At 45.0% G+C, this 23,116-nt stretch overlaps 3 protein-coding genes across 4 annotated transcripts; all 3 read left to right on the forward strand.

Annotated features, from left to right (window-relative positions):
• Positions 1–2,708: 2,708 nt before the first annotated feature.
• il11a (interleukin 11a) lies at positions 2,709–9,271 on the forward strand. Its single transcript, XM_037980539.1, has 5 exons — positions 2,709–3,129; positions 3,814–3,965; positions 6,933–7,028; positions 7,113–7,274; positions 7,706–9,271. Exons 1-5 carry the CDS (start codon positions 3,123–3,125, stop codon positions 7,883–7,885), a joined length of 597 nt encoding a protein of 198 aa, XP_037836467.1. The 5' UTR covers positions 2,709–3,122; the 3' UTR covers positions 7,886–9,271.
• An 861-nt stretch (positions 9,272–10,132) lies between these two features.
• znf628 (zinc finger protein 628) lies at positions 10,133–18,558 on the forward strand. The gene is made up of 10 exons (XM_017415341.3): positions 10,133–10,286; positions 10,505–10,592; positions 10,690–11,272; positions 12,325–12,397; positions 12,482–13,420; positions 14,044–14,214; positions 14,316–14,649; positions 15,469–15,623; positions 16,191–16,433; positions 16,546–18,558. The coding sequence occupies exons 3-10, from the start codon at positions 10,884–10,886 to the stop codon at positions 18,205–18,207; spliced, it is 3,966 nt and encodes a 1,321-aa protein (XP_017270830.1). The 5' UTR covers positions 10,133–10,286; positions 10,505–10,592; positions 10,690–10,883; the 3' UTR covers positions 18,208–18,558.
• Positions 18,559–19,330: 772 nt separating this feature from the next.
• nat14 (N-acetyltransferase 14 (GCN5-related, putative)) lies at positions 19,331–21,716 on the forward strand. 2 transcript variants are annotated; one of them, XM_017415307.3, is made up of 4 exons: positions 19,331–19,524; positions 20,364–20,514; positions 20,592–20,897; positions 20,977–21,716. In XM_017415307.3, exons 2-4 carry the CDS (start codon positions 20,434–20,436, stop codon positions 21,418–21,420), a joined length of 831 nt encoding a protein of 276 aa, XP_017270796.1. In that variant the 5' UTR covers positions 19,331–19,524; positions 20,364–20,433; the 3' UTR covers positions 21,421–21,716. The 2 variants fall into 2 exon arrangements, with proteins under 2 accessions (XP_017270796.1, XP_017270795.1); XM_017415306.3 differs by lacking the exon at positions 19,331–19,524 and adding an exon at positions 19,534–19,948.
• The last annotated feature ends 1,400 nt before the right edge of the window (positions 21,717–23,116 follow it).

Consider the following 23,116-nt stretch of genomic DNA (forward strand, 5'->3'; position numbering starts at 1 on the left):
TTTTTTTTTGCCCTCCTTTCCCTGCTTACCCTGTTTGTGTACCTGTGTACGTGTGTGACTCTTATTTGATATACTGTACAGCTTGTGTACAGTATGATGTGCTAGCTGTCCCGCAGTGATGGCTGGAGACTCATTTTTGCCCTTTTTGCTTTCCTGCACCTGACTGAGTGTTTCCAGGCTCCTCAGCTGTGTGACACAAAGAAACAAACATGTGGTCTGTGATGTTTCCGTGTGTATCAAGACAATCTTTCTGAGCACTTTCAAGGAAACTAATGCACAAATGTACCCGTTAAAACAGCCCATTTGTCTTTAATTTTCGGTTTCCGTCACTTTTTGATTCGCAGCTTTGGAAAAACCCGTGCAAAATTCTGGTGTAAACAAACCTTGCAATACGCTGCAAAAGAATTTTTTCTCTTACACAATAGGATTTGGGTGAATCAAGTGAGAAAAAACCCAGCCGTCTTTCTAGCTCTTTACTCAGATGAACTTCACAGCACAAACATCATTCAAAGTTTAATCGGGTCACGGAAAGTTGGACTGTATGTGACTAAACTGGCACTTTGATATTACTCGGTTTTCTTTTTGCATAATCCCAACTGAGGTTTATTTTTTTTTATTTTTGAAGATTCTACCACGAAATGTTTGAATGTTTTAGATGATGCCACCCTTTTATTTGTGTAAACTTTCCAAAGTTTTGGCAAACAAACTCTTCTTATTTCTACAGTCTTTACACTTCTTACAGAGTCTACAGATCAAAATGCAGATATTTAATCTTTTTTCCCCCAGTGTGTCTCTTACGGCTGTAGGACTTGTGGTTTTCTCAACTCTTTATGCGCATGGACAGTCTTATTGACTTCCATTGTGTCCGAGCTTCAAATTTTCTCTTCAAAACTTGAAGTGACGGCTCTTTTTATCATTTTAACCTACATAAATCTCTGTAGAAACACAAAAAAATGTGAGTCCTCCAGACAATTTTGCTACTTATGGTTCAGGTATTTTGTCAGTATGACTTATAGGTTTCACACAGCAGGCTGTTTGTCTGAGGCTTATTTTCTAGTCTGTGTTTCTGTCTTACTAAGACTGCTGTCAGGAAGTGAGCGACACAGGTGTGTGGTTACCGTGGCAACCCTTATGCCACTGGCAGCAGTTTGAACATTTCTTTTGATCTTCTTTATAGGGTTTATACGTCAAAATGTACATATGTTGCATTAATTAGTTCAAAAGTTAGTCCCAAATAAAGAACAAAAACAGCATTTCTGTAAAAACGCAGCATGAACGTTGAATCCTGAAGGTCTGCTGATTTTTGCTGAAGAAGCTTTAACTGAGTAACAAGGAGCAAAACACTAGCTAAAAGCCAAAACGTGCAAAATATTTGTCAAAAAGGAAAAAAAACTGTCAAAACGGTAGTTAAAAATAGCAAAACACTAGCTAAAAGCTAAATGAAGCAAAAGGCTAGCTACAATGGTTAGCTCAAATTATTAAATGACTTCATAAAAGCTAAAAGTATCAAAATGTTAGTAACAGAAGGGTAGCTAGGAGCAAAAAGTAGCAGAATGGTAGCGAAAGACTAAACATAACATAATAAGGCAAAAATAGAGCAAGCTGAAGCAGATGTCAGAGAGAACGGTGTTTGGGATGCAGTTGCAAAGATCTCAACATTTGTAAATAAAGATACATTTTTTGAAAAAGTATAAAAGTTACAAAAAAACGAATTTCATAGCACCGATCACCTGAACGAGCTGAACGTTTTGATGTACGAATGGCTAAAATAGCACGAAGTCCGCCGAAGCAGGCAGACTGCAGAAAATGTACAGAAAGATAGAAAAGGAAAAACAGTGGTGTGAATGAATGAATGAATGAAGTTTCAGAGCTTCTTCAGGAAGGTTCTAGTCTGTGGTGGACCCCAGAGCCTTGTGTGTATGGGTGTGTGTTTCTATGCAACACATTCAGAGCAGAGGCCCCTTGGACGACACTTCGCTCCTGCTCCTGCTCCTGCTCCTCCTCCTGCTCCTGCTGCTGCTCCTGCTCCTGCTCCTGCTCCCATCCATCTCTCACTCTTTCCTTCATCCCCGAGAAGGGAAAGAAGGAGCAAAGAAGGAGGGAGAGAGAGAAGGAGGTGGGTAGGTGGTTGGGTGGGGGGGTCAGTGGAAACAGCAGGCTGCTGTCTCAGGAGGGCTTCTGAAAAAAAAGGGTGAGAAGAGAGAGAGAGGGAGAGAGAGGGAGAGAGGAGGGAAGAGGTGTTTGCTGACTGAAAGCCAAGCAGGAGCTCTGAAGAAACGTGGAGCAGAAAAGATCCACGAGATGTGACGATAAACATGAAAACAATGGGCTTTTTTCTGCAGTGATAGGGAGGGTGGAGGGGGGGGGGGGTGGAAAGATAAAAAAATGAGGTAGATGGAGCTGATTGGAGCAGGCAGAGGGATGAGACAGAGGAAGTGCTGGGAGATAGGGACCAGGACGGGACGAGAGAAAGTGATATATATATAGAGAGAGAAATAACAAAAAAAAAACAACGGAACATTTTTTTAAAGTGTGCAGGCAGCAAGGAGGGGAGGAAAAAAGAGAGCCAGAGAGAGAGAGAGAGAGAGAGAGAGAGAGGAGGGATTTGTTTTTATGAATGAAGTGAGTCACGCCGATGTGTCATAGGCCTAGATGTCTTTATAAAGGAAGTTTTAAAACAAGCCTAAACACTTCGCTGCGCGCAAAAATTGGACTTACAACCCTCGCACCCCTCTCTGCGTCTCTGCCTCTCTGCCTCTGTCCTCTAAAGCAGACGAGAAAAACCCACAGGGCTGCTGCTCTGAAACTTTCCTTAAAGACTCAAACTTTGACTTCATTTATTTACTTATTGACCCGTCTCTGTGCGTGTGTGTGTGTATTTGCGCGCCGCTCATCACTGTGCGCATCCATCCATCCATCCATCCATCCATCCATCCTGACAGCTGTCCTCCTCTGCTCTGACTGAAGAGTGAAGACACCGGAGCACGTGACACCTGCCGGACTCCAAACTTATTTATTACCTCGTCTGTTTATTTATTTATTTATTTGCTCGCCTCCTCCTCCTCCTCCTCCTCCTGCATCCACCTTCACCTCCACCTCCTCCTCCTCTCTCGCGGACCAATATGAAATGTAAGTGACTCTTTTATGTTCGGGTAAAGTCATGCCTGTTTCTTGAAGTTTACGGGACAAATTGAAGGAGTTGTTGTTATTAGATGAAAAAAAAAGCAAAGAAGAAGTTTTATTGCCTGACTCTCAGGAGGTGTGTGTGTGTGTCTGTGTGTGGTGTGTGTGTGTGTGTAGAAGTTAGCCCAGGACGCGCAGCTCAGATGCTCCTGCGGCTCACCTGTAATTATCAGCATTTGGTTCCCTCCTGTTTAACCTGCCTTGTATTTGAACTTGAAAGGCAAAAAAAAGAAAAAAAAGGAAAAAGAATGAATGAGCTTACTGTTCGGCTTGGCTTGCTCTTTCTAATTTCTGTATACCACCAGGCTTCACAGACAGATCGAGTTGCAGGTGTGACAATCAATTCATTCATTCATCGCCTCGCTTATGGCGAATTAGTGATGGAGTGGAGATGTTCAGATGTTTTATTAGATTGTTGTTGTTTTTTTCTTAACGGTTTAATGATCAGCCTGTGACAACAAGCCTCTTCCACGGGGATTCCTGCGCCAAGTCTGGAGCCGCTGTTTATGTTAGGGTGGATTATCTGACAGCCATGGCCTCGGGTCATCATCCTGATGGTGGGATGACAGCGCAGCTCCTCTAATTGCTTCCGTTTTGTTTGTTTTTTTTTCTTTCTCCACCCCACCTCAGTGCTTCTCGACTCCTCCTCGTCGCTCCTCTTCTCGCTTCTATTGGCCCAGCTGCCCGTCTTCACGTCGGCCTCTCCCGTGCGGCGCTCCAGCGACCTGGACAAGCTGTCCAATCAGACCAAGAACCTCATGAAGCTCACCCAGGAGCTGCTGGTAAGAGACCATCAACTTACATGCGCCACTTCAACTTACATGCAAATAAATTTTAAAAAACGCGCAAAACTCGCGAGATCTCACTCCAGTTGGCAGCGCTCAAAGGATGTGTTGTGGATGACTCTCAGCTGCTGCAGCATCAAATTCGACCTCCAAAATTTATCAAAATAAAGCCCTTTTTTTTACTTTTCATAAAAAGTCATTTAGCTTTGAAGGCCATCTTGAATTGGGTTGTCTTCACTAGTCCAATATAAAGCCATCCAGTGGTTTGTGAGATATTTTGCTAACAGACAAACATGGCTGAAAACCAGTTGTTGGCAAAAACATTTAGGCTAATGTGTTACAGATCCACTTGGAGTTGGGAATGACTCTCAGCTCAGTTAGTCATTTTTGGGTTTGATGAGGTGTGGCGGCCATCTTGACTCTGAAAGCTAATGAGTTGTGGCCGCACATCCGCTGATTACTTTCTTGAACCATTGGTACAAGAGATATTTAAACAGCCTTGCCCGGTTAAATAAAGGTTAATAAATAAATAAAGTCTGCTAAAGCGACAGGCAAACAAACAAACCCACACACACAACCAGAGCCATAATGAGCTCCATTTAACCTAACTGAACTGTGAGAAATAGGGGAAGGCGGTTCGCTGCAGCCACAGGTCGATCGGCCTCTAAATGGATTTTGAGGTTAATGTTAGGTATCCTTTACATCATCGGGCCGAGCTGCTGAAACGCTGTTTCTCGGGTTTGCCGGGAGCTTCGGTGAACCTTAAGCTGCTTTCGTTAATCACAGACTGGCTGTGGATCATTTGACTGGGTGATCTCACTTTTAATCCACGCCGAAATCTACAAGTGAGGGGAGGTGTGACTCGGCGGCAGTTGTTGGCTGATCACCCCACTTTAGGGCCATTAAAGGAGAATTAGCAAACCTGCAATGAGGAGCAAACGAAGACGTGTTGCACCTGTGAAAAGACAGAACGTCTTCACAGAAACGTGTCCATGCTCCTGACTGTTTCAGGCGTTTTTCCTCAATGAAATGTATATATCACGTTGTTTTAATCTACGAGTCTGGCTTAAATCCTATTTGTTGACAGTCAAGTGAATAGGGAAATCAGATTTGAGAGCCTTGCCAAGCCGGCGATCGTGTATCAACGCCGTGTTTTAACAGGTGAAAAGAAAAGTGGGATCATATCTCTGGATCTCTGGTTACACGCCACTGATCTTGCTGCTATTTTTGCGTTATGCAAATGATAAAACTCTTTTGTTTAGAGGATAAAATCAAAAATAGCACTGTACTCTCTCTAGTCTTGGCCATTAGATAGTGGTCAGATAGTGAGTGCGTGTTTCTGTGTGTGGATATGTCGCTTTGTTATTTTAAACAAGGGTTTTTTTTGCCACTGTGTGATTACAATACAGTGCAGAAATAAGATGTGAAAAAGTCAGCGTCATCAAAGAGTATTCAGGACGGTAATACATGACATTCAGAGACGTAGAAGATGTATTTTTAAAGTTTCTTTTTTCCACTTTTTAGTGTGGAATTCCACCAAAGTGAGGACAAAGTTAGGAAAGATAAATAGAATGGGAATCCATGGAAAGTCCCTGCAAATAAGCAATGAAACTAAAGCTTTAAGGAGACAGAAGTGTGTCTGAGTTTCAGTTGGAATATCTGTGTATATAAGTGTGTGTGTGTGTGTGTGTGTGTGTGTGTGTTTGCATGCATATAGCATGGGTGCAAACACACTTAATCGGTGCACTTTTGTGGCTTTGCGTGTGCGCTGAGGTTTCTGTAAATAATCGTTGTATAAGGTGCCGTGTTTGGTGTTTAGTGCTTTTGGTCTCCACACAGCAAAGGGGATGGATAAAAAATCTAGCAGATTTATCACATTCAAGTATTTGCATTCAGGAAAAAAAAAAAAAAAAAAAAAAGACAGAGCTGGATGCTTAGTTGTGTCGGGTGAGGTCATGGTCTGAGATGGGGGAGAGCAAGAAAATATAAAAAAAATTTAAAAAAGGAGGACAAGAGGGAGAATTGAAGGCTGAGAAAGCTGGTGCGAAAACCACAACAGATGAAGAGATCAGAGGGCCGAGCGAATGCACAACGCCGCTCTGTACACCTAGTTTGACACAGCGAGAGAGACAGGAGGGAAGCAAAGGACGGAGGGGACAAAAGGCAGCAGAGACAAAACAACAGCCGATAAAATATGAAGCTCCTACGAAAAGGCTGATGGAGAGACATGGGAGACAATGCGGCACATTCATGGCCACAAACATCAACACAAACAACTGGAGCAAAGGAAAACACATCATAGCAAGTTAAGGAAGCATTAGGCACTCAACCTGTTTATACAAAACATTTCTCAGCACTCATCAACCTAATGCTGTTGTGTTCCTGTGCTGATTGGAAATGACTCATGCTACATCAGTCATTTCCATTTGTTCCCCTGAATCAGGGCCACATCTTTAATGCTGAATTATACTACTGATGAGCACAGCTCGCCCTTTCAGAAAGCCAAACACCTGCAGCCAGGTGGTTTATCTCCCTCTGCTGGACGTAATGGGCACAGCTGCTGCCGTCGGAACATAGTTTACAACACAACTCTAACTGGACAGCAGCGTTGCGTCATCCTATCTTTTTATAGCCGTGACCCTGGAGTTTCCCTGCAGCCTTGTGTTGTCTGTCCCACTTGGAGCTTTCTTAGTCACCGCACATGTTGTTGTCCCAACTCCCAGCAGAAAACATCCTGTGGGTTCAGGTCATCTGCTCTTATTGTTGACATTTGTGGAGGCTGAAAGTGTGTGAACTCACACTGACCCGATCGGCCCGACTCCCTTCAGTGAAAGCTACTGTTTCTAGAAAACACCGACCCGGCGGAGGTGCCAGACTAATACTTTCCTCATGTCGTGACTTTTCCCTGGTATGAGTTAAATTGCTCTGATGTGAATGACTTAACGAGCTGCTTTTCTCTTTCAGAAGGAGCATGCGTTTGACTCAGACGTGGAGTCCCACAGGTTCAGATCCCTGCCAGAAATGAGCAACAGATCGGCCAATGACCTCACCAATCTGGAGGTAACGCTCCGAGAACGTGTCAGCGTTGTCCGTAGGTGCGTTCGCGTGCCAAGTTCCTAAAGAATCCCTGTGTTTCGTTTCCAGCTGAAGCCCACACTCTCTCAGCTCCATGCTGACCTGAAGCTGTACGAGCATCACTTTGAGTGGCTGAACCGGGTTTCAAAGAAGCACCACCACCCTGCAGTGCCCAAACTGATGGAGATGATCAGAGAGATGAAATCCCTCATCAGTCTGCTGAATCGTCAGGTAAAAACACGGGCTGACACGCTTCTCTGTCGTGGTGAAACGATAAGGCAGACATTTTGAAGTGAGGCACTGTGGAAAGGGTATGATTAGTTAATATCCTACCTGTTGTAGATAGCTCTTCAGGGGACTTCAGTTTGGAGAAATAAAGTTTAATCCTGACCTAATTTACAATCTAATGGCTAACCAAAGCAGCCAGGATTAAAGTGCTTGCTCAGGCTAGCCCTCAGCTCAAAAATCCAATAAATACTCATCTCTGAGGTAAATTAAAGACATATCTTACTATGTACAACTGTAAGATATGAATTGTTCATAACTTTTCCACAGAACCTCACTTCGAAAAACTCTAAACTACAGCTCTGAGCCTTAATCTCGCTTATTTTCGTATTGGATGCTTCTTTTTTTTCTAATTTAGTTGGCCTTCCTCTCCACAGATGCAGAGAATCGAAGCGCCGAAGCTGCCTTCTGCCACCCCCTCCCTCCCCCCTCACCTCCCCTTTCACTTTGACGTCCTGCAGTCCAGCCACGAGCTTCTCCAACACTTCAAGCTCTTCTGCGACTGGGCTTACAGAGCGTTCCTCAGCCTCAAGCCCAAAGCGTCTGCGGTGCAATGATGATCCACGCGGTGCAGGGCCGACCGGGAGTCCGCGGAGTTCTTCTGCCGTCGTCGAAGGGGGAAACGGGACCATGTCAATGTGCACTGTAGTCGCTTAAGAGGCCCAAATGTTACCGTCAGTGGCATGCGTGTTGAAGAAAGGTGTCTTTCCGTGAGAGCCCGTGAGGACGCGGCACACTGCAGCAAGTTTTGACCATCAAGAATCCCGTTAAAACAAACTGTCCGATCATTTCTCAATTCTCCAATTTCCCCCCCTTAATGGCTTTGTTCAATACTATGTTATTTATGTATTTATTTATTTATTGACAGTTAGTAATTTATTTATTTTATTTATTTCAAGTTGTAATGTGTGGCTCTTACCTTTATTTCCATACTAACGTGAATTCATATGCCAATGTTTTTTTTTTCCCATTTCCTCTTGTGTCTCACTGATCTTCAAGAAGAAAACGTAACAAAACCAAAAACAAAATCAAAACTGTAGCACTTCTTCGACCCTTAGCTCTAGTAATTATTATTCTATAAACTGATTTAATTTACATCTTAATTTTTGTAATTCTTCAGCCAATAGTTTTGTTTTCAGTAGATGTAGCATGTGGGACAGGGGAGGTTAACCCTCCGTTTCCCTCAGAGTGTCCTTAAACATTTCAGATGGTAAAGTTACTTCAAATAACAGTTAAATATACGATGTAAGAATTTATCAACCAACGCCTTATCAAATTATTTGCATTTATTTTCAAATGTTTGGATGGTAACCTGTAAGAGGCAATTATTGTACCACCGACAGAGTTTCTTTTTTCAATGCTGATTCCTTGTGTCCTGCATGAGGAGGCATATTTAACATTGTGGTAAACTTGTATGAATGCACCCTCCTGCTGAGCACTGATGGTCCTGATTCGATTCTTTGCACAAACTTATTAGGATTAGCCTCTTGGAAAAGTAAGACGGCTGATTTTGAACTTGAGCTTTGGTCTAGAAAAGTTTCTTATTTTTGGTTAAACACCCAAAGCCTTAAAATACTATGTATTGTGATGCTATGTTCTGTACAGATGTACTTAAATGTACAAGAATGTAAATTGTTGTATACATTGTTTTTGTGTATTATGTTGTTTTCTACAATATAATGTAGATTACTGGTTTTATCACTTTAATTTTTATTCATTCCTATTCTAGTATTTGTTACAGTATTGACTATTTATTTAAGTAACTTGGTGGAACTATTTATTTTGTGCTGCAGTGGAGCAAGACTCCTTTCCTTTTGTACTTTTATACAGTTTTTATTCTTATTCGATATTATTGTATCTGTAACATCAAAATGCCTCCTCCACACGCTGATTGGCCTCAATGTGAAATATGTGCCTTGGTGAAATAAATGCTAAAGAATGTGCACAGTGGGATTGATTTTTTTTGTTGTTGTTTTTAAGCTTTAGGTCACCAGAACTCGACACAACAACGAGACGGTGCAAGACAACAAAACATTTAAGATGACTTGCCCACAAATAAAGGTTGGGGAGTTGTTAGAGAGAAAACAACAGAAAATTGATCCAAAAAATGAATTTTTTAAAACACAATGCTGCATCTTATTGTGACATCTCGTGTGTTTCTGCTCAGTTTATGTGTTGGGGATGACTCTCAGCTGCTACCACACCAAACCTCAATACATGTAAAACTGGCTGAATTATCATTTTTGTGCTTGATAATGTTGATTAGCTGGTCGGCCATCTTGAATGGAGTTGACTCCAGTAGTTTCATTTGAATCATGAGACATGGCGAAAACATTGCTGCCTTTTGCCTTTGGAGGACAACATCCAAACAGAAAACAATAACTTCAGTAATAATAATACTTGTATTTATTTATTTATTTTTACTTAAATGCTTTTGTACTGATGATTCATTAAGCATGAACAGTAATATGTTAGTTGTGCTTTTTAATTATATTAATTTCCATAATTATGTTGTGTTATAAGCCTAGCAAACATACTAAACAAACCGAAACAAAGTTACTGCAGAACCATGCAGGTACTACATTACCCAGAAGTCTCAGCGGCATGGCGGCTACATTTTTGTAAGTAAAGCTACGTGAATCAACTTTAAAGTAAGGTTGCTATTACTTGGTATACGTGCGTAAAACGTATTTCGGTTAAATTAGTGAGACATTATTATTTTTATTTTTTAGGTTTAAGCTCGTTTAGCTGTCCGTTAAACCTCCTGGCCAATCGCAGTCGCGCTTCCTTCCGACCGAGGAGCCAATCACCGTCGCCGTTGTTGGAAGGGTGGAGGACTCGCTGTTAGTTTGCGCCGCTGTGTTTATTGTTAAGGTTGTGTGGATTGGCACTGCAGTGTCCGGTTTCTCGCTGCAACAATTGCTTGGCCAGCTTGAAGATGAGCTGAAAAAGTGCGCGGTGAGTACCGGTTTGGCTCGCATTTGTTTTTGGGCCGGCGAGCGGTTCGACAAAGTTCTTGTGGCTCCAAGAAGTGCTCCTATTAGCTTTAAAAGCAGGCCGGGCTGCTTTCTGTTGACACTGTGAAAATCATATCTGCTCGTGTTTTCTGCTGACTCGCGACACTGTCCGGCTAAGACCCGGTTTATGACCTAACCGTGCCGTAATGTGTGTTTTAGCTGTTTCCTGTGTGTGAGGAGGATTTCTCAGGCCCCGCACTGCGGGGACGGACAGGGAGCTGACGGCAGGAGGGAGGACCAGCTCCAGGTCAGGCACAGGAGGAGGGAGGGCGAAGGATTTAAAGGGGGCGTTCTCACCAGCACTCACCACACCGTGTTTTATTTCCCATTTTACTCCATGACAGACCTGTCCCAGAGCCTCACTGCTGTGGGATGACAGCTGCAGCCTCCAAGAGTGAAGCTCATCAGCCACAGAAGAAAACATGAAGGAAGGAAGAGTGAAATACAAAATATGAGACTGCACCAAAACTGATCCCCGCCTGCTTCCAAGGAACCCCACGCCCCCACCGCCATCATCTGCCACCACACCGATCTGGTGATGGCTAACTCCGTGGCCCTGGTGGTCCAAGCAGAGCTCCTGCCTCCCCAGTCCACTCCCTCCCTCTCCTCTTTCCCGTCCCTCCTCGGGTCAGGAGAGGATGGCGAGGAGGACGGGGAGAGAGGAGAGCTGGTGGAGGGAGACAAGGGGGTAGTGGAAGGCGGAGAGGAGGTGGTTCTGGACATGGTGACGACTGCGTCTGGGTCGGGGTCGGCTCAGCAGACCGAGCAGTCAGAACATCCCTTCCAGTGTCTGGACTGTGGGAAGAGCTTCAGGTGGTCGTCCAGGCTGACCCACCACCAGAGGAGCCACAACAACGAGAGGCCGTACCGCTGCAACCTCTGCCCCAAGGCCTTCAAAGGCTCCTCCGCGCTGCTCTACCACCAACGGTACGGCTGTGAAAACCTGCTCTTTAAAACTAGTTTATACTGTAAGCATCACCTGTGCAAAAACAAAGTCAGATTCTAAACTCGAATCATCTCCGAAACAGGGTGAACATGTCAAAATGTGGTTGCATTACCCCTCTGTTTAAACAGATGTATTTACTCCCTCATCCCTTTGGTTTTATTCGGGACGGCAGTGGCTCAGAAGGTTCATCCTGTAACCGGAAGGTTGTCGGTTACCTGCCTTGCCTACTGGTGGTGGTCAGAGGGCTCGGTGGTGCCAGTGTGATGGCAGCCTCACCTCTGTCAGCTTACTTTATAGCCTCAGGACAGCTGTGACTATAGAGTAGCTATAAAGTAGCTCACCACCATCAGTGTGTGAATGTGTAGATGAGTGAATGACTGACTGTAGTGTAAGCTTTGGAGTCCTTGGACTAGATAAAGCACTATAGAAGTGCAAGCCATTTACCTGCCTCCTGCCTCTACAGAAAGTAAAAAAAAGTAAAGAAAGTAAAAACCTTCAAATCCTCACCGACCACTGGCGTATAAGCGTTCCTTGCAGGTATGCATATCGCTCGCCACCTTTCGTTGATTTCGTTTCGTTCATTAAGCTAAGCTGCCACACAGCTTAGCTTAATATCTGTAAAACTGACTGAGTTATAGCTGTTTCCTAAGGTCAGTTGGCTGTGGCGTCCATCTTGAATCGGGTTGACTCCAGAAGTTGGTTACGGTAGTTGTAGATGTGCAGCTAATTACTTTCTGAGTTTCATTCAAATCCGTCCACTGGTTCAAGAGATATTTTGCTAACACTACAGATAAACAAACAGGCACAAAGACACAAGCATTTTTTTATTATGGTCCTTCTGCTTTCAGCGGCGGGTGATAATCCATTAAACATTTTTTTTAATTGAATGTTTTGCTAAACTCCAGGAAAACAATATGAAATTTGAAACGGCTGCAAAAGTTAGTATTAATGTTAGTATTATTCTATGTTTAAAGTAAGTCTGTAAAAGTGTATTTATTTATTTTATTCCTAAATGGTGATTTTTGTTTTGCAGGTCACACTCAGGAGAAAAGCCGTATGAATGTCAGGACTGCGGCAAAGCCTTCAAACGCTCATCTCTCCTCCAGGTGAGAAAACCAAACCAAGGCATTTTGAAAGCGGGGAGGGAAAAAAAATGAGGGCGAGGTTTAACAATTTCTGTGTGTCCTCAGGTCCATCAGAGTGTTCACACTGGAGTCCGTACTTTCTTGTGCCCCTATTGCCCCCTGACATTCAAATGGAGTTCCCACTACCAGTATCACCTGCGTCAGCACACCGGAGAGTGCCCGTACCCCTGTGACACTTGTCCAAAGGCTTTCAAGAACTCCAGCAGTCTGAGAAGACACAAGAACGTCCATCTTGGCCTCAAGCCTTACACGTGCTCGGTGTGCAACAAGTCGTTCACGCAGTCGACAAACCTGAGGCAGCACATGAGGATCCACACGGGCGAGAGGCCGTACGTCTGCGGCGAGTGTGGACGCAGCTTCACGCATTCGTCGAACCTGGCGCTGCACAAGAACTCGCACGCCAACCTCAACGCGGGAGCCAAAGAGGGCAAGAGGGGAGAGGACGGACGGAAGAGAAATGAGGTAGTGGAGGTGGTGGTTGAGACAGAGGAAATGACATCGTCGATGTTGACGGACATGGTGGGGTTTGTGAGCCAGGATGGAACTGATGGAGTTGGCGTGGGGATGGAAGAAGTGTTCCTGTCGACCACTTCCTCGGCTCAGAATCCAGGCCTTCTCCCCCAGCTCACCCTCACTCCCTCTGGGGGGGACATGTGCACATCTCGGGCCATCGGGACAGAGGTTCACCTGAGCACTGACACCGGGGCCAGCGTGCTGCTGTACAGCTGTGGCAGCTGCAGCCACACCTTCGGCACCCGGACAGAGCTGGAGGAGCACCAGGCCATCCACATGGCCCCAGAGGAACACGGGGCCGGTGGAGAGGCGGCGCAGGGGCCGGAGATGGAGGTCGGGGATGGGCTTGTGGGAGCCGGACACCTGCTGGCTGACTTTGAGGAGGTGGTGGAGACTACCACTGTGGCTGACAGCGGACACACAGCCGAAGTGCTCCTCGGTTTGACAGAAGGAGCAGATGGCAGCAACACTGTAAGTGGGAAATGATTATTACCGACATCATATACCTAAATAAAAAAAAAAACACCTTAAATTATAAATTCAGCTCAGCATAAATGCGTCAGAGCTTTTTACCTGAGGTAGAAAACCAATCAGGAAATGGGATTCATCTTCAATCATGGCTTTTAAACTACTATACTCACTTTCATGAACAGTGTGACAGCACTGAGAAACAAAAAAATAAATCACTTTTTCAAATTAAGACATGGTGTAGTCACCCCTAATGGTCTTAGTCAAAAGGTTCTTCAGGTTTTCTGAAGATTTTTCAAAGTTTTTCTTTGGATTTTGGCAGCTTTTTTGTTTTTTTTTTCTGTCCAGTCTTTAAACCTGACTTGTGCGGTGTGTGTTTAAAATATAAAGACTGCAGACAAGTGCAGGACAAAAGTGTCTTTCAGAAAACCTGAAGTACTTTTGATCAAGACCAGTTCAAGAAAAGTCAGGCTCTTTAGAAGCAAAATGCAAAGAAAAGGCCTTCACGGGGAATAATCTCAACGGGTCGACACAAATCTAAGACGGCGCAGTCATGGGTTCAAGCTGAAGATGTGTATGTTTTTGAAATATATCACTTTCTATAATTTCCTTTGGTTTGTCCTCAGAATGTGGGCACCACCCAGGCCCAGTTTGACCTGCTTCAGAGCTTCACAGAGGTGACTCAGAGCGCTGAGCCTGTCCAGCCTGAGGCCAGAACCACATGGGCTGGGCTGTCATGTGGCTACTGCAGTAAGACCTTCAAGACCAGCGGAGGCCTCAATAGACACGTGTCACTGGTGAGAATTACTGCACTTTGTATGAGAAATCAAAAACCAGGACCAACGTTTATGTATAAACTTTTATCTCATGTTTTTTTTTTTTTCTTTTGTTTCCCCAGATGCACTCTCTTTCGTCGCAGTCGCGCTCCCAGTTCAGCTGCTCTGCCTGCGACCGCTCTTTCCCTCTTCTCTCGTCGCTCCTCACCCACCAGCACTCCCACACCCCGGAGCAGCGCCTCCTGGCCGAGGCGGAGGCCGAGATAGTGTGCCCTCCGTCCCTGTCGCTGTCCCTCCCCCTGCCCTCCTCTCCCGGCCAGGCCGACAAGCAGCAGGAGGGCCAGAGGGAGATCCACGTCGACATCATCGCCGTCGGCGAGGAGCAGGAGGAGCACCCGCCCAAACCGACCAAAGCTCAGAAAAAGGCAGGAACCGGCAAGATATCTCCCGCTGGAGGTAAAAAACAATATATAGGCTTTCTGAAAATGGAAATCAGGCACAATTTAACAATAAGTGGATTCAGACCATACGGGTCTAAGGGCTCTCTGAGCTCCCTGAAACAACCCGAGCGTTGACTCTGTTTGTGTTTGCTCTGCAGACAGAACATTAAGTTGATATACCAACCAGAGTTGTGCTCATACATCCTACCAGTTATTTCAACCACTGTTAATAATGCATCAAACACATCATCTGTAGGGTAAAACTAACCTGTCTCACAGCAGTCTGAACCCAGCTCGCCGCTCCAACGCTGAAGTAGGGTGTAGGATGTGCTGCCTAAAAGCATCTCTATTAACCGCAACTGTTCACAGTTTCTGCTGTGCTTATAGAAAAAAGAAAGGGAACTGCCTCTGATGATTACAGTAATTTGGAAATTCTGTAGGGAATTGAATCGAAGTTAAAAAAAAATCTTGGTTTCATTTGACAAACATTTGCAAGTTGACAATCTGGTTGTGTTTAATTGATTCGGACTGGAAAAAGGACATGTTTCCTTTTTCCAGTTAGTGTCCAGATCCAGAGGATCGGGTTCTTGTGCTCCAAAAAAACACACCTGTTGACCTGAACTAATGTGCAACAATAACTACACCTGCAGTAACAACCATTAGCCCTTCAGAGGGAGGCTTCTTGTATGCAGCGTCAGAGTAGTTTCTCACAATACATCTTTTTTGTAATCGGAGATCTTGATCTTTCGAAATCCAAATCTTTATGCTGTTAAAGTGATTTCCTTCCTTTTCCTTCTCTTATTTTTAACACGTCACGCTTTATAATTGTCTGCAGAGAGGCCGTATCGTTGTTCGGAGTGTGGCAAAGCCTTCAAAGGCTCCTCTGGGCTGAAGTACCACATGAGGGATCACACCGGAGAAAGACCGTACCGCTGCACTGAGTGTGGAAAGAGCTTCAAGAGGTCGTCGCTGCTCTCCATTCATCAGCGGGTGAGATTCTCTGCTTCTAGTTACACCCAAGTGAATCACAGTGGATGTAAAAATGCAAATGCAGCAGCTCACTGTGCAGTGAGGTAATAAAGATCTTACACAATCCTTCAGCTGGAACGATCCTTCTATAAGATTTATTGATTTATGTTAATTATTTCAGTGCTGGCTGCCACTCCTGTTGCATTTAGTTGATAATGGAGGGAAAAAATGTATAATAAACAAAACCTATTGGGTTATTACATGCTATTATTACTGTTATAAAGAATAACAGTTTTGGATGCAGTGTTCCCTCGCCCGGACACGGGTCACCGGGGCCCCACTCTGGAGCCAGGCCTGAAGGTGTGGTATGTTGGCGAGCGCCTGGTGGCCGGGCTTTCACCCATGGAGCCCGGCCGGGCACAGCCCGATGAGGAGACGTGGGTCCCCCTTCCCATGGGCTCACCACCTCTGGGAGGGGCCAAAAGGGGTCGGGTGCAATATGGGATGGGTGGTGGCTTTGCTTCTAAATTTGAAACTTCATTTATTAAATACAATTTTGCATTTTTTCTGTTTTTCACCGTTTCTCAGGTGCATACGGGAGTACGAGCGTTCCAGTGTCCTCACTGCCCTCTGACTTTCAAGTGGAGCTCTCACTACCAGTACCACCTGCGGCAGCACACAGGTGAGAGGCCCTATGTGTGCAAAGAGTGCGGCAAGTCCTTCAAGAACACCAGCTGCCTGCGGAGGCACAGCCAGATGCATTCAGGACTGCGGCCTCACACCTGCTCCATCTGCTCCAAGTCTTTCTCCCAGACATCAAACCTGAAGCAGGTCAGTACACACTCATGGAAATATTAAGTCATTCAAACTGAATGCATCTGTCTGATCCTAATTTTTGTTTCCTTAATGCTTCCTCTCCTATTTTTGTCCTGTTATTCTGCAGCATGAGCGTACCCATTCTGGCGAGAGACCTTTCCAGTGCACACACTGCAGTAAAAGTTTCACACACTCCTCCAACCTTCAGCTCCACCTTCGCACACACTCGTCGCGCAAGGACTTCAAATGCCCGTACTGCACGAAGGAGTTCGTCATACACTCGTACTTGCAGAGGCACATCCGTACCCACGGCAGCAGCATTTCCCTTCCCAGCCCTGGCGGTGGAAGCAAAGACGGTGTAGCTGTGAAAGCCAGTGTGGGAGGAGTAACTACCACCACCACCCTGTTCAATCCCATCACCCTGGAAACCTCAGGAAGCAACGGCAGTCTGATTGTGTCCCAGCCGGCTCTTAATATTCCCCCCAACACCTCCCAGAACTACTTCATGATTCAGACAGCCAACGGCCTGCAGCTTATTCCTCTGTCATCCCCTGCGCCAGCTCCTCCACCACCACCTCCTCCTCCTCCTCCACCACCTCCATCCCAGTCACAAAACTTTCTCCTCCTTCAGTGTCCCTCCAATAATGGCGGTCAATCCAAATTAATTCTCCTCCCCACCACGAATAATCCTCCGGCAGCTCCAGATTCTCAGCCTCTTCCTGTACTTCAGACTATTCAGGCATTCCAGCCCGTCCTCAACCAAACACAGACTCAGATAGCCCCATTTCCAGCTGTTTCCCAGCAACAACAGCACACCAAGATCATCATCACCAACGCCGCACACACCCCGCCCGCCAAACCGACACCCAGCATCCCAACAAACTCCCTGCTGACCAGACCCATATTGGGGAGAAGCACACGGACGGCACGGGGGAGACGGGGGCGCAAACCGAAAGCTGCTCTCCAGAAATCTGCACTGGCTGCCGTCGGTCAGGCTGCAGGGGGTGGAGCCGCTCCAGTAACAAACGGTAATGGTGCTGACACATCGTCACTGGGTTCTCCGTCCACTGATTCCCAACATCCCGACGTGTCGACGCCGGAGGCCGGAGAGAGACAATCCCTCATGTTGCAGATTAACAAAGGTGGTCAAGACAAAGAAGAGAAGGAGGAAGATTTGAGAAGGATGGTGTCACTTCTGCACGAGTGGGATGGAAGGAAGCAGGGGGGGAGACAGGCAGGAGGGGAGGCCAACCAGGGCAAGTCATACGTCTTTCATTTCCACGCTGAGGCACAGGACGGTGCTGAGGCACAGGACGGTGCTCCGTCCACGGCTTCCTTCAACCAAGTGCAGGAGAACAGCGTGGAGCTTTCCTGCACACCCACCCAAGCTTTTGTACCCCTTGACGGGCAGGAGGTGGTGTTTGATCTCGGTGGGGGAGCCAAGATGGAGCAGGAGGCCGAGGGGGGCATGCAGATGATAGCTCTGATCGAAGGCGAGGGGGAAATGATCGGAGAAGACGGGACGAGGTGCAATGCTGCAGGCGACGCCGTTTCTGGGGACGAGGAGGACATGGACAGCATATTTCAGCTGCAAAACGGAGATGAAATTGTGATAATTGAGGTGAGCACCAGCGGGCTACGGGAAGGAAGAACGGACAGGGGAGCGGAGGGGGAGATGTCTCCAGGAAGTGATGAGAAATATGAAACCGCAGCAGCAGACCCAAAAGAACACACCGGCACCGAGGTGCAATTAGCAGCTGAAGCCACTCGAAAAAATGACTACGTGTGACTCTGAAGAGGTGAGGTTCTCTCAGTGAGAACTGTTAGCGTGGAAGTGAACGCCTCACTCCGTGGGCTGTTTGGTAGCACTTTACTCAGTTGAATTCTCCAGGACCTGAGAACAATCATGCAGTTAGATGAGCATTGTGTTGTAATGCAACGGTGCCACAACTAGAAATGTTATACATTCAAATAGGCTGAACATGGACCTCAGAATATTCCTATTAGTTAATTTATACTGTCATTGGCAGTTTGTTTTAGTAAATATGATTGTGAATAAATGTTGTACATGCCCCACTTTTCTCACAGTATTAATAGCAAATAGTAACGACTTATTAATAAATCGGTTAAAAGATCTGATTCTTTGACTTTTACTGTGAACGCTACATTTTTAGGTAAATGACAAAATGAAGAGGCAATAAATCAAAAATCTTATCTGAGTTGCTGACGAGGATATATCTTTTCTCAACTCAGTATTCTCCACTATGACTTGGTTAGAACTTTACTTTGCAGGATCTGTTTAATACTCTGTAAAATTACAGATAAAACAACTGATTTCGAAGAAATGTAGAAGCTAATCAAGTAGACACAATATTAAGAAGTTAAATCCCCTTTATGAGCATAAATTGTGACAAACATATAATACATGAAAATCTGCATAATGACTGCTTTTATTTTGCTTTTTAAAATAAATATCGATACCATTTTACTTGAGTAAAACCCTTAATAATGTACTTATAACAGCATTTGTACAACACACAAACTGATATAAATGTTCAGTACCACAAAATAAAAACAGTCACTTTTTAAAATGTATGCAAGTGAATAAATGTTAGCATCAAAATAAACTTGAACTAAATCAAAACATTTCTAACATATTAAACCTGCTAACCACTTTCAGTTCATATGTAGATACTTGTTGATCAGTGAAGCAACTAGCCCCATTTTTAAATCGGGGGTGCAATTTTATTGTTTTGCTCCCCCATTTTTGGACTTACGAAACAAAATGTTACTACTCATAGAAATACGACAAGCGCTTACATGCCTAATCATTTATAATTTTACATTATTAGTAACAAATTAAAACTTTGTTGGTAAAATATTCGCTAAACTATTGGCCTCCCCCCCTTTCCTTTGAGTTGGTTCAGTCCAACTCTGCTAGCACACAGGTATCCGCTAGCTAGTCCGACGACATTTAGCTGTAAAATGACACAAAGGAAAGGGGTTTTCTTTGTTTTTTAATTGGTGATTCTCTTTATGGCAATGAATCAAACAGAATTAAATGAAACTCTTAGCGATCTCACTATTTAGGAGCAGAAAGTAGAAAGTAAGTTCCCTTTTATTGCCATTTCGTAATAGCTTATCAAAGCGGAAACTATGGCAAATGAGTATTAATGCGCAGGTAAAACTTGAAATAACACATCTTGATATGTCACTGGGAAATCTGAATCATATTCATGGCCATGTCGCATGTCCTGCTTGGTACGGTCTCGTAACTGTTGAGCAGAGCGAATCGTGCGTACGCAAATGGCGTAAGCGGACGCAGGCATACCGCGAAACGGATCGTAACGCGGAGCGAACCAGCTATGCGGAGTTACGCAGTTTTCGCAAGCAGCCACACATTTTGGTCATTGAATGAAACCCACACGGACCGTTTGTGGACAAACAGAAACACGTTCATCGTGGGATTATTTTTTGTTTGTTTTTTTTACGTCGCGTTTGAGTTTTATTTGAGCTTCTCTGTGCAGAAGGTAAGCAGAGCTGGGGTTCAGAGGTAGAAATCAAGGGGTACTTATGGTGTCAGGAGCCCGCAGCACTAAACAGTAACCTTATATGGTTTGGAACCAGGTCATTTAGCTTTCAGCTGCACCTTTTAAAGGAAGCTGTGAAAACTAAACCCGTGGTTATTTGTAACAAATGGTGCATTCAGCTAATCCCATCTAATCCTCTTGTGTTTTTGTTGTTTGAGGCCAGTTTGTGAATTTACAGAGCAATCTGGCTCACTGCAGACAAAATGTAGAGCATTTTGTGCATTCAAACTGCAGTTGCATGAATTTATTTAAGCTATAGCACGTGTCTGCATACTGTTTGGCCGTTACCAGTCTGTCAGTGAGGAGCAATGATTTATAGATAGAAAAACACATTTGTTATGTGCATGTGTTTCAGACTCTACAGGGTGTGGATGTTCACCCCACGCAGTGAGTAGAAACGGCGGGTCTGCTGCTGGAGCCCAAACATGGTGAGGCTGGAGCTCGACCAGGTGCTGATGAGGAGGATGAAGGAGGACGATATCGAAGCAGTCAAAAGCCTTGTCAAGGTTTGTCAAGCAGCGCCTGTTTTGCTGCTGGTCGAATCCACGTGAAGCTTTTTGAACTCGCGTCGGTTTCTTTCCAGGAAGGCTGCGAGGGCACGGAGAACCGCCTCATCCTCCACATCCTCACTCGCCCACTCTGCCTCTTCATCCTGGCCGTGTTCTCCTCGGTGCTGCGCTGCCTCGTCCACTCTTTCATCCTGGCCCTCGCCATTCCCGTCTTCCTGCTGATCGTGTTTCTCAAGATCACCATGCCGCGGTCAACGGGGGTTCTGGGCAGCAGCCGCCCCTCCTGGGACTACGTGGGCAGCAGCTACAGGGGGCTGCAGGACGAGACGCTGCAGAATCCCTACTGCCGGATCAGTGGACGAGCACCAGGGACTAAAAAGGTTGGAAAATAAGCAGATTTTACTCAGCTTTTGTTTTGGAAACACTGCAGACGTTTAATGCCGATTCGTTTTCGTTTAGCAAAGACGGAGAATCGGATCCAAAGAGAAGGAGGCGTCATCAGAGAAGATCACCCCGGAGAGGGAGCAGGCGGCAGGTCAGGTGTGGGTGGCGGACTGCGAGGGGGAGATCGTGGGCTGCGTCTTCCGGGAGAGCGAGACGCGGCCGGACGTGAGGAGGATCTGCCGGCTGGTGACGGGCTGCTGGTACCGCAGGGAGGGCCTGGGCCGGCTGCTGGTCCAGAGTTTGGAACAGAGAGAGAGGGAGATGGGCGCGCACAGGGTGTACGCGCACGTCCCCTACCCGTCCAAAGTGGGGGAAGCCTTCTTCAGGAAAGTGGGCTATCGGAAGCTGGGGGAGGCCACTGAAGAAGAGGAAGAAGATGAAGGTGAGCTGAGGAAGGAGACTCCAGAGAGAGGATTCATGGGCTACCCCCTCACGAAGGTTTTTTACAAAGATTTGTAAGTGATGGACTCGTGCAGTGAAAACAGGAAGTGACACTCAGTAAGTGCAAATATTAGATCAATTTTGAGCGTTATAATGTTGCATGTTTGGTTATTTGTTAAAGGTTATTATTTATTAAGCTTTGTGTTATTTGAATATTTATTTCCATGAAGCTGTCTTTCATTTCAAAGCACATCTCTCTGTTTTGATAAAACAAGTGTTTTCTCTTTATTTATTGATGCAAAAATGACATTATGATGCCTCGGGCATGCTGTAATTTAACTCTGTGTGATAAAATAAAATATTTCTGTAAAGTATGTTTTTTAAACTCTTTGCAGCTCTTTTCTCAAACACAGAAATGCACGCCCGTGTGTGTGTCTGTGTGTGTGTGTGTGATGGAACGCTTGTGCCTGTAACCGTAACGATGTGTAGGTGTTTGTACAGTTACTGTATAGGAAGTGTGTGTGGTTTGTGTGAGTGTGCAGAATTGATCTTGGCGCTCCTCGTCTGCCGCGGCTCAGCCTCACCTATACAGTCTGTGGCTCCGTGAGTTTGCAGAAACGGCGTGTGCATCCTTTTGCTTTCAAATTTCACAGACAACTGAGACACACACACACACACAAAAAAAAGAAAAAATGAGACGTTCATTCAAAGCTGAATACTGTAGCGTTTGTTCCTCACTAAAATCTGACGAGTGCTGAAAATTTTACCAGAATTTTAGAGTTTTAAATTGTCACTGCAACCTCATAAATGTGAGAATTTTTGTACTTCTTTTAAAGCTTCTTTTAGGGCATTATTTGCAGCTTGCATGCATAATTCACATGCATGAAAACAATGCAGAATAATTGTGTTTTTGCCTTTTGATTCTTACCAAAATAATTCACGAAACACTGGACAAATTTGAAAGAAATTTTGCAGAAAGTAATCACTGAATGAAGATCTAAAACTGATTACCTTTTGGAGCCAGCCTCATTCAAAATGGCTGCCACAGACAACTCAGTCAGTTTTACAGATATTGAGGTAAAATCTGGGAAACTCACTCAGTTGTCTGTGGCAGCCATCTTGTCTGAGCGTGACAGGACATCTGTCCCTTCTCATTGACAGACGATCTTAGTTTAAAACTCTGGCATGAAAGGCAGCAGGTTACAGGCCGTTATTCTTTTTTTTGAACTTAAAAAAAATTGAATATTGTTGAAACTTTTCACTAAACCGATTGTTACATTTTTTTTTACTTTAATACCATTCAAGTTAAAGTGGCAGATTCTCGCTGCAACCTGTTAAATGTCATTAACGTTTGTATTTTGTTTTTAAAGCTACTTATTTTTAGGGCTTTATGAGCAGCTCATGTAGAATCACTGTGCAGTGTGTTAAAACCATGCAAATAAGCTGCAGCTCCTGAATTACCACAGCAACATAGAGGTGGAATCCAAATCTCGTCTGGATAAATCCCTGACATTTTTTTAATTTGCACAAACATGACAGTGCAGCGCATGAAACGTGCAGTATAAATAGATTTTCTGACCTGAGCAGGAGTGCGGTTTGCAGGTAACAGGCAATTTATGTGAGAGTGAAAATGCACACCAACCCCCTCCTGCCCGCCTGAGGCTAACCTTGATATGGTTAGCAGCCCTCACGCTTTCCTCTGAGCGAACCTGCCTTCCCTGCTAACCTCAGGCCTCGTCGGTGTAGCATCAATCTGCCACAGATAAACACCGCC

The sequence above is a fragment of the Kryptolebias marmoratus genome, linkage group LG16 (assembly GCF_001649575.2).
Source record: "Kryptolebias marmoratus isolate JLee-2015 linkage group LG16, ASM164957v2, whole genome shotgun sequence".
NCBI lineage: Eukaryota > Metazoa > Chordata > Actinopteri > Cyprinodontiformes > Rivulidae > Kryptolebias > Kryptolebias marmoratus.

Coding starts and splice junctions, on each gene's coding strand:
- il11a (XM_037980539.1), top strand. Junction 3,966..6,932: donor AGCTCACCCAGGAGCTGCTG/GTAAGAGACCAT, acceptor TTTCTCTTTCAG/AAGGAGCATGCGTTTGACTC. Junction 7,275..7,705: donor TCAGTCTGCTGAATCGTCAG/GTAAAAACACGG, acceptor TCCTCTCCACAG/ATGCAGAGAATCGAAGCGCC.
- znf628 (XM_017415341.3), top strand. CDS start 10,884: ATGGCTAACTCCGTGGCCCTGGTGGTCCAAGCAGAGCTCCTGCCTCCC. Junction 14,215..14,315: donor TCAATAGACACGTGTCACTG/GTGAGAATTACT, acceptor TTGTTTCCCCAG/ATGCACTCTCTTTCGTCGCA. Junction 14,650..15,468: donor CAAGATATCTCCCGCTGGAG/GTAAAAAACAAT, acceptor AATTGTCTGCAG/AGAGGCCGTATCGTTGTTCG.
- nat14 (XM_017415307.3), top strand. CDS start 20,434: ATGGTGAGGCTGGAGCTCGACCAGGTGCTGATGAGGAGGATGAAGGAG. Junction 20,515..20,591: donor CAGTCAAAAGCCTTGTCAAG/GTTTGTCAAGCA, acceptor GTTTCTTTCCAG/GAAGGCTGCGAGGGCACGGA. Junction 20,898..20,976: donor GAGCACCAGGGACTAAAAAG/GTTGGAAAATAA, acceptor GTTTTCGTTTAG/CAAAGACGGAGAATCGGATC.